Source organism: Fukomys damarensis, unplaced genomic scaffold (genome assembly GCF_012274545.1).
Source record: "Fukomys damarensis isolate Sample0158 unplaced genomic scaffold, DMR_v1.0_HiC HiC_scaffold_37, whole genome shotgun sequence".
Classification (NCBI taxonomy): Eukaryota; Metazoa; Chordata; class Mammalia; order Rodentia; family Bathyergidae; genus Fukomys; species Fukomys damarensis.
In genome coordinates, this window is record NW_022900949.1 from 18,138,200 (window position 1) to 18,148,479 (window position 10,280).

Consider the following 10,280-nt stretch of genomic DNA (forward strand, 5'->3'; position numbering starts at 1 on the left):
GCTCCAGGGAGGCGAGGGGCGCCCCTGGGCCCGGCCTGGCGCGGGCCACCGTCCTGCACCCTGGCTTGGGGGAACGGGTGCTTTTCCCAGACTGCGGGGAGCAGCCAGTCACAAGCTTCGCTTCCTTCCCCAGCAGCTGCAGCGGAGGGCACGCCTGCTTAGCCAGTTTACCTTCTCCCACACAGTGGACCCCCAGAGCCCTCTTATCAGCTCGGGATGTGTCGAGATCGACTGAGAGATACGAGAGTTCCAAAAACAGAATAATGATGTATGCGCTCCTGGTAAAAACCAGAATACCAAGGGCCGGGGATTTAGCTCAGTGATTCCTCGGCCTGCCTGGCAAGCTCGAGGACCTGAGTTCGATCTCCAGTACCCCCCAAACCTACCAGCACGCCAAATCGGGTACTGTCTTATCTGTCAGCTGTGGAATTGGTAACAACAACAACAGTGAATGTAGATTTGTACAAAACAACTTCCCCAGAAATTTCAGGCAGCTGAACTGAATGTCACTGGTTTTGTGATAATTACCACTCTTGACATTTCGTCAGGCTTCCATTTTATTTTTTTCTGCTAATAACCTCTTACTACTGAAGATTAAATGTGGAAGTTTTTTTTTTTCCCCTAATGAACTGCTCTATGATTGAGTTTTTTTAAACTGTTGAACAGGCTGCTTGGGAACTGTAGTTCACACATAGTAAAATGCCTTCTGTTTGGGCATCCTTTGATTTCTTTTGGCCTTTCCAAAGGATTCTTTTCGGTGGATGTTGTAGAAATAATTAAAATAATAATAACCGAAAGCGCGCTGTATGACTAAATTGTTAGGCTTGAGAAGATAACAAGAGCACCAGAGAAACCCGACTGTGAAAAGCTTACAGTGGTGCTCAAAAATGATAAGACACTCAACAGATATCAACATTGAATTGTTTCTCCCACTGCATGACGAAGAAGGGCGGAGCGCATGAGGGGCACTACTGAGGCTAAAGCCTGCAGTCGCTAGGTGGGTGCTACTGCGGTTATGTAAGGCAGGTCAGCGTCTGGGGACACATTCGGCGGAATTCACAGGGTCTGAGATGTGAGCGGTACGGTGGCTGGCTAGGAGTTTTAGGCCTATTCAAATGGACCTTCACTGGTATAATGAAAAGAGTTAGGGAGACTGCAATATCAATTTGGACTTAATTTCACTTTGTTGTGATGGTGATAGGGTCGGAACCCACAGCCGCACACCCCTAGGCAAGTACTCTACCACCAGCTACATCCCACTCTGTCTCCCTGAGGACAGATTTGCACAGTGTACCCCTCTCAGGAGCCTTCTAACCTGGTCTTGGGGCTCACTTACTACTTTATACAGGGCTTCTGAGGACCTGATTGGCTGCCCTAATTTACTTAGAAAAAATAAGTGAAACTCAGGTGCTGTGCTCAGAGATTATGAAAATCACTCCATGAGAATTATCTCTGAAAATAAATATACTTTCACTTTCATGAAGCAATGTGATGAGAGTTGGTTTTCGCTTTTGATTCTAGCCTAGGTTACTTTACTATAAAAACACAAAGCGGTCTCCTAAATGAGATGACGGTCCGCCGGGTTCTCAGTGCTTGGGGCTGTATGGAGAAGCTGCCAGAGCAGTGCTGGCTTGGAAGGCGGCTTTGGGCCTGTCTGGCAGTTCGTGCCCGCCCTGTCCCTCCGGGCCTACCTTGCTGGTGTCCGCCTGCCTCTGAGACTCTCGGAGCGCATCGCTGAGGCAGGGTGCGTCCCGGGGAAGCTGCCCATTGGGCTGGCTGGTGCCGGTCCTCAGTCCTGGGAGGGAGAGAGCAGAATGTGGACAGGCGGCTCGACCGCCCTGGAAAGTGAAGCTGACCCACAAAGCAGCATGCCTGTGCCTTGCTAAAGCAAAACGAAGGGTTCCCCGTGAACGGTGGAGCTCAGGGCCTGGTGAGAAACCTGAGGCCCAGCTGGTGCGGCTCTGGGTTCAATCCCCAGCGCCGAATAAATATTTCTTAAGAAATCCAAGGCCCTATGGCAAAAGTTTCTGTGAGATTCAGCAAAGAGGGGAGACAGCTAGCAGCAGAGCGCACAGCGCGTTTAGGGCCTGCTGTACTTTACGCACAGAAGCAATAGACAGAGGCAAATTGTGCAAATAAATCCCTGGTATATCCTGGAAGTAGATTGTCTTCCCCCAAGGACCTGGCAGATACTTGCTTTGTTTTCCTTGCATTTTAATTTGCTCTTTCAACACAGGAGTGTCACTTATTGAGCTTTCTGGGTTGTCTTGTTTGTGCTGGGGTCAGAATTTAGGTCTTACACACGCTAAGCATGCGCTCCCCCACCAAGCTGTGCCCTACCGTTGGTTTTCAAAACATCAGACAGAAGGAGCTGCATGTGGGTTTCTCTGCCTCTTTAGGGGCATGCTGGGAACAGAGACTTTGAGAATTTTCCAACTTTTTAAAAAAATGGAAATACTGAGACTTGAACCTAGGGCCTTTGCATTGAGCTACGTCCCAGTCCTTTTTATTTTTATTTTAAAAATTTGAGACAGAGTCTCACTGGGCTCAAACTTGTGATCCTCCTGCCTTAGCTTCCCAGAGTTCTGGGATTGCACTCATGCACCACTGTGAAGTTTTCCAACAATTTGGGGAAACGACTGATCTACATAATCCAAAGAAGGCCATGAAAGACTTCAGGACACTGAGGAGAAGACGGTAAGCATTACAAGGAGTAAGGAAGTCAAGTAGTCTCCAAGTATTTCTCTACAAAGGCATGAAAGGAAAAATCTGTACAGGAGAGAAACTGCAACACACCTCGACCAAGTGATCAAAGTGAGTGTTGCCAAGAGGGGCAGTGAGACAAGGACACCTTCGACTGTGGCACCTGAGGACAGGAGAAACTCACAGTGCTCCTGCCCAGAGTGCGAGGAAACACACATACGTCTAAGCTTTAAGGTTAAAAGTAAATGGCTCTTGGGCTGAGATTTGGCTCAGTGGTGCTGCCGCCTTATAAGCATAAGGATCCGAGTTCGATTCCCAGTACCAAAAAAAAAAAAAAAGAAAAAAAGGAAAAAAAAAAGAAAGGACTTACAGGCACAAGAGGGCTCAGTGTACACAATCCTAGACTGAAGCAAGCCAGAAAAGTACGCCGCTCTGAGGATGTCATTGAAACCAGTGCCAAAACTGAAATGTGGACTGTGGTTCAGAGAAAAACATTCTACCAACGTTAAATATTAAATTTCCTGAATTTAAACTTGTAACTGTGGTTAGTGAGAAGACAGCCTTGTTTTTAGGCAATGCAAATCGAAGATTTAAGGGACAGAGGGGCAAAACTATTTCTGCAACTTTTCTGTCAGCCTGAAAAGATCCCAGAATAAAATGAAAAGAAATGAGTATTTGTATCCATTTCTAAATTTAAGAGCGCTGACTAAAAACATTTGTTTAGAGCATAAAGTACTAAAAAGCACCTCCACGGCTTCCTTAAAGGAAAAGAAAGAACAGCCATTTATCTTTAATCAGTTACTGTTGTTAAGTACTCTGGAGATAGAACAACACCTCAGTGTTTTGTTTTTCAGTTGAGAACCCCTCAGAAACATCAATCCCAGGAGGTTTCTGACTTCAGCCAGCAGCTTGCACCACTTTTCGCACTTCTCCCAGACCCCAGCTGGGAGAGGTGCGGGGAGCAGGCTGCTTTGGCTGAGGAGGAGTCAGGCAGCGTCCTCCATGCCCCGAGTGATTGTGCACTGCGGCCCCTCGTGGGGATGGAAGAGAGGCCCGGGGCAGGAGCGCCGTGGCGCACCTGTGTAATGAGTGCTCAGAAGAAAACAACTCGGCAGGAAAACAGCAGGGGACTAACTCCCTGTTCACAGAGCAGCCAGGCTGGTCACATCCAGGGAACATATCTTCAGAGGTGGGGTGTGGTCACCTTACTGCAACCTTCACCCTTTAGACTGGTTTTGCCCTTTGTGACAGTGAAGCTGGACCGTCACCTTGACTGGCTTGGGAGCTGTCTGCCCACAGGAGGAGCAGAACACACTTCTGGGTGTGTACTGGCGGGTTGTGACGGTGTGGCTCTGGCATCCCTATCTGGTCCCTCATCTTTCCTGACACTGCTCCCCTGCTGTTTCCTGGCCACCATGAATTAAGCATCTTGGCTGCATCAAAGCCCTTCCACCACGATGATTTTTGCCTTGGAGCTGACCATGGACCAAATCCCCTGAAACCATGAGCTGAATTAACCTCTCCTTGAAGTTGTTGGTGCTGCGTATTATGTCCTAGCAACAGGAAAGCTAACTAATATACCCTCTGAAGCAGCAACAGACACATAAACTGGAAGACAATAATCAGAACCCCTGTGCCAGAAATGGTTCCAGTTCTCTCCCCTATTATTTCTCATAAACATAGTGTTTTTGGATCACAGCTCAGCCACACAGAAGATGCTAGATGCTGGCTTCCTCAGCTGTGGAAGGGATGGTAATACATACTCTGCAGTCTGCTTTAAGAATCAGAAATAGTACATTCAGTCCTCTGTATCCATGAGTTCCACATCTGCAGATTCAACCACCAAACAAAAAAACTCGAGAAGTACTGCATCTGTACTGAACGTGTGAACATTTTTCCTTGTCATTGCTCCGAAACAGTATAGTACAATGGCTATGTAAAGAGCATTTGCATTGTACTAGGCTTTATAGGTAACTAGAGGTGACAAGGCATGAGAGAACGTGTAGTTTATACACAGATACTGTGGCACTTTTTGCAAGGCACTTGAGGGTCTGGTATTCAGGGGTCCTGAAGCCAACCCACCGTAGACCCCAAGAGACAACTGTACGTGCCAAGCAGCACACAGTACCCGCTCTCTGCCTCAGTGCCCTGTTCTTAAAAACAGAAATGAGTTTGTGTTATGTCCCCTGAAAGGCGGCGTCTAGCACCGGGTATGAGGCTCTGGAGCACAGCACTGCAGACCTCTCCCACTGCCTAAGCAGTCCGGGCACCGTGCCGGCTCCCCCCCCCGCGGGCTGTGCCTCATCCACAGACACCGCCGCTCTGTCACGCGTGGGAAACTAGATGCGGGGCGTCTGTGTGGTGCGGAGAGGCAGGGGTCAGGCCGCGCCACCCCCCGTACCTGCGGGCGGCTGAGCTGCCGCAGCTGTGTTGACGGTGCCCAGGTTGGTCCACCGGGAGGCGAGTCCAGCCCTTGCCACAGCCCGCTGATAGTTCTCGTACAGAGTCTTCCCGTACTAGGAGGTAATGTGGAAGAAGAAAGGGAGCTGTTCACTTCTCTTTCCCCACTCAGACAGGGAAAAACGTTCCCGGATCGCTCTTGTCACCCCTTGCCCAAGATGGCTCTTTGTGTAGTTCAGTACAAAAGTGATTATTTTTCACGTTAAATAATTTTCAGTTCATTCTGCCATCTACACTCTAGACGAGCTTTAGCCGAGCAATTCTGATCGTGTCTTCACATGCACTTCGACTCTATACAGATTCAGTCTGTGTTTCTCTCCCCTCCTCCCTCTCCTTTTCCCTCTGTCCTCCTTCTTCCTCCTCTCCCGCTCTTCCTCTCCTGTGCAGAACTTCGTCCGTGCTAGGCGAGTGCTCTGCTGCGCAGCTCCACGCCCAGTCCGACCTTGCACTCCTCAGTCGCACACGAGGCCCGCAATCCTCCCAGTAAGTACCTGCAGAGCTCCATCGGAGAGCCAAGCCTGGTTCCCGGGTGTGACAGGCTCGGGGCTTATCCCTCCCGCCTGCCCAGAGGACCTGATGGGAGACTGGGACAGGAGGAGATGCCCTCCAGGCCGGGCAGGCAGCTGCCAGGCAGGGCCAGGATGAGCGGGCAGCAAGCGAGCGGCTCTCACCTTGGCAACCCTTATTCCTGTGACCCACTGGTGGAGAGTCCTCGCGTCATCGCAGCAGAGGTACTTGATGTACTGAGACTCCTTCTGAATCTGGGGGTGCTGGACAGAAGCGATTTCAGACACAGCTTAAAAACTTCATTCATTAGCAGCTCAGAGAGCCTTTCCAAATCACTTTTGCTTTTTGCGGTTCTGGGATTGAATTCAGGACCTTGTGCTTGTGAGGGAGGCAGCAGCGCCACTGAGCTAAACCCCCGTCCCTCCAAATAACTTTTAGAAGCTAACAACCTGTGTGATTTACTGCGGTGCAGGCAAACATCACTGGTAGTAATTCTAGGTCCAGGAAAAGAAGTATTTTTTAAAATGGTTAAACTCTGAAAGGATGTAAGAAACCTGTTATGTGGTTTATCATAAGCACCCTAAGGGAATTTACTTAATATGCTTTTTTAGTTTTAAATGTCACAGATCTAATGCCTGCATGGATGGTGGTTTGGTGACTCCCAAAACTTAGTCCCAGGGTTATTCTGCTGCCAAGAACTCAGAGTTTTGCAACGATATTCCTCAACTGCTCTTTCTCATCCGAAGGAGCCAGCGGATTACAGAAAAATGTTTGCATCTGCTGTCAAGTAGCCCTGGGGAGTGGCCTGGGGGATGAGCAGGTCACCAAGGTCTCCTGGGAGCTCATGAAAGTAACGGAACGGCAGGCAGAGGAATGGAGTGGGGAACCCGTACTCTTCCGTGGGGTCCTCTGAGAGCCCCTGGAACCTGCTTTGTTTCTGACACAGTGTGTGCTCCAGGAGGGTCGGAACTGTTGCCTATCCCACTTGCGGGAGGCCCCAGACCTGCAGCACAGCAGCTATTTCAGAGTAATTGTTGGAAGAACTAAATACAGTCTCTCTCTTTTCTTCTGTCTCTCTCTTCTTTGGTGTTTTGGAGACAAGGTCTTGTTGTGTAGCCCAGACTGGCCTGGAACTCATAAGACAATTCTTTCTTTCCTTCCTTTCTTTTGGTACCAAAGATCGAACTCGGGACCTTGTGTTTGCGAGGCAGGCAGCAGCACCACTGAGCTAAATCCTGGGGCCTTCATAAGACAATTCTTACTCAGTCACATAAACTGCAGCCACAGGGTGACAAGGAGACAACCAAATTCTGAAATGCATGCCGGGTCAATTTTCAGGGATCATTATAACTTGTAACTCATTTTATTGTGTGGCTAGAGCCAGTGTGTGTGCCATGCACGGCACCACTCCTCTGTGCAATCCACAGAATAGTTTGTTAATCCAAACTAGGTTTAGGATAAGTGAAGGCGGCATGGATTACTGGGGATCCTGACAGTGAACTGGAACCCAAGGCAGGGTGCTTCTGCAGCTCTCTGCTCTTAGCGGGGTGACAGGCAAAGCCGGCCCCCTGCTGTCTGTGACCCACGGCTGCAGGGGCTCCTGAAATGACTGATTGCAGGGCTGATCCTAGCCAAGGGCCTCGCAGTCCTGAACTCCGGCTGGAAGCTAAGCGGAACCACCCAGGCTTGCGACCCTGTGGTCTTTCCAGGGCTCTCTCCGGCCGGTGATGCTGCTGTCCTGGCCCAGAAAGGATAGTGAGACCCATACAGACTGCAAGGGTGTGGGGAAACTTTAGTAACTTCTGATTGTACAATGGTGTAGAGAGGTTGCTATATATTTCTCGACTTACCTAAAATTTCTGTATTTATCTTGTGCCATTAAGCCCAAAATACCAGACTGAGGAGGTCACAGAAAAAAATCCAGAAGATGCAAATAATTCCTCTTTTCGGCCTTTTGAACCAACTGAGGAAAGACCACTTTTTTTTGGCACTGGAGATCGAACTCGGGACCTTGTGATTGCGAGGCAGGCAGCGGAACCACTGAGCCAAATCCTGGGCCCTACTCTCCTATCGTTTGTTTGATTTATTTTTTTTATTTATTTGTGCCAAGGCTCGAACTCGGGCCCTCGTGCTTGTGAGGCAGGTGGCGAAACCACTGAGCTAAATCTCCGGCCCTATACTGTTATATTTCAATAGGGTGCTTTCTTTATTTAGACCCCTTCTCAGAATTTCCGCCAGTTCTATTTGCTTAGGCATCATGATCTCTCTGATTTCTCTCTCCCACAGTAAAACAGCTGCCCCCAGGCTCTGGATCGGAGCTGTTGTTTTCCCATCTGACCAGCAGATGGCAGGAGATACTTTCGAATGGCCGCTGAAGCTTTCATTGTTCATCGGATCACGGCTTGCTCACTAATTCAGAACGTTCAGTTTTAGTTCTATAAATGTTGCCCCACTAATAACGTTCTTTGGAGATACTCAAAACTGGGAATACCTACCAACTCAGGAAATGCGTCCTAACAGAAAAAGGATTCGGGGCAGTAGTTAACCTGAAGGTCAGGCTGATGGAAGCGGGCATTAATAGGTGGAATGTGTCATTCCGGAAACACCTGAAGCATTCTCTTCCATGCAAAATCTGCACAGCAAAACCAGAACGCTGGTCTTAAGGGCCGATGACACAGCTCCCCACCCGGCAAGCTCTGTCCTGTCAGAGGGGGAGCCCTGGTCTCTCCAACAGTTTCATGTTTTTGTTGGTTTTAGGAGGGGCTCCTTTTCCCTTTCTGAGCTAGTTAGGAGGCTGCTTTCGCTACTCTGGCCTTACTATATTACTTTGGGGGGCTGCTTTTGATTTTGGTGCATAGCAAGTCAAATCTCTAAGAGCAGACTCAATTATGCCTGCCAGGAAAGGCACAGAGCAACTGTTTGTACAGGAGTATCCGTTTAAGCACCAGTTTCTTCAGTGTATTATTCATCTAACTGCTGTGAAATGTGGTGTTCTCTTAAATACAGTGAGTTTGAATATAAAGCAGGCTTCTAACGTCTCTTGCCAGCCTCAGAATTTATGGTTCTAAGATGAGCTCCCGATGGGCACGAGTCTTTTCCTCCTCCCTTCGTGGAGCAGAAACCCTTCAGGCTTCCAGGACACCCCAGAGCCAGGCTCCGGGCTCGGCCGCCAGCCCTTCCTTGAGTGCTTACGTCCCACTGCCTACTTCTGAACCGCACGGTCTCTCTCTTCGGGTACTGGCTGAAGAACTATTTGCAAAGGGATCTGAGGAAAATGCCAGTGAACCACACTCCTCCTCACTGAGTTCACTGCTCCCGACCCTAAAAACAGAAGCTTTCTTAAGACACGCGGCACAGCACATAAAGCTCAAGGCCACTGCAGAATGCTTGACACTAAAAGGGACCTTGCCGATCCTCTGAACTTACAAATGAGGAAACCAAGTGTCAGAGAGGCTGAGACATCTGTTCAAGGACAGAGGTGGAGGAAGCACCGTAACTAGAACAAAGGCTGCTAGTTCAACACATATCTCCTCCCATGAAGACAAAGCCGCTAGTGTCTAGGTGTCCAAAGAAGAATGAGAGACAGCTCACGGCACGGTCAGTCAGATACGCGCCTGTTTCACGATGTGGCTCATTTCATAACAAGAATTTGAAAACAGAGGTGCAGAAAGACGTTTTGAAGAACTAACAGGATGCTGTGACAGGTTTGGGGCTGTCTGGAAGACTGTGCGGAAAGATTCCGGGAGCCGAGGAGAGGCAGGAGCGGAGGGCTCCGTGTGACATGGAACTGCCCTCCAGGCCGGGGGACCATCACACACGAGACAGGAGCAGTCAGACGGGCAGCAGCTGTGGCTACGTGGATGGCGGGCCAGGCTGGTGTGACAGACAGAGGAGGGAAGGGGGGAAGACGGCGGAGAGGACAGGCCCGGGGACAGAGCTGAGTGAGCGACACTGACAGAAAGTGGAAGCAACTTTTGCCTCAGGTGAATGAGAAATGGAAATGCAAGGAATGTAAAGCTCATTTCTGTGTTCAGCCGCGTAGAGAAGTGGCTGCTGTGTTTGTGACTGCCCTAAAGTCCTGACCCCCGGTGCCTGTGCATGCGACCTTATTTGGAATGAGTCTCTGCAGATGTAATCCAGGTAAGATAAGACCATGCCAAATCAGGGTGGTATCTGAATCCAGTAGACTGGCGTCCTGATGAGAGCAGAGACCGGACGCCGCCCAGAGGGAGCAAGCTGCCTGACCACGCAGGCAGATACGGGCGACGCGCAGCCACCCGCCGCGAAACGCCAGGGACTGCGGGAGACTCCGGCATCTGGGGGCAAGGTACAGAAGATTCCCCTCAGAGCTCTCCGGAGGGAACCCAATCCCGATTTTTGAGTTTGGATTTCTTGTCTCCTGGAACAAGAGAAATAAATTTCTGTTGTTCAAAGTCACTTGTAGCGTACCACGGCAGCTCTAGGACGGGTGCACACCACGAATCCTGCGCGTCCTGTGGGTGGAGAGAAGGGGAGCCACTGTCTGCAGACCACGACCGGGTGCCCTGGCACTTGGCACGGGGCTGGGAAGGCGGGGAAACTGCTCGCTGCGGACTGAGAGGTCAGCACAC

At 49.9% G+C, this 10,280-nt stretch overlaps 1 protein-coding gene and 1 long non-coding RNA gene across 2 annotated transcripts in view; one reads left to right on the forward strand and one right to left on the reverse strand.

The window, feature by feature from the left end:
- Positions 1 to 938: 938 nt before the first annotated feature.
- Positions 939 to 10,280, forward strand: part of LOC117284453 — a 13,958-nt gene continuing 4,616 nt past the window's right edge. The window contains exons 1-2 of the long non-coding RNA XR_004515546.1: positions 939 to 997; positions 5,551 to 5,646. This is a non-coding gene — a long non-coding RNA (uncharacterized LOC117284453). The remainder of the gene's footprint in view (positions 998 to 5,550; positions 5,647 to 10,280) is intronic.
- Positions 991 to 10,280, reverse strand: part of Apbb1ip (amyloid beta precursor protein binding family B member 1 interacting protein) — a 53,885-nt gene continuing 44,595 nt past the window's right edge. The window contains exons 10-12 of the mRNA XM_033759505.1: positions 5,835 to 5,933; positions 5,105 to 5,219; positions 991 to 1,795 (exon numbers count right to left, since the gene is read on the reverse strand). Coding sequence (XP_033615396.1) covers positions 1,587 to 1,795; positions 5,105 to 5,219; positions 5,835 to 5,933 — 423 coding nt within the window. The 3' untranslated portion in view covers positions 991 to 1,586. The remainder of the gene's footprint in view (positions 1,796 to 5,104; positions 5,220 to 5,834; positions 5,934 to 10,280) is intronic.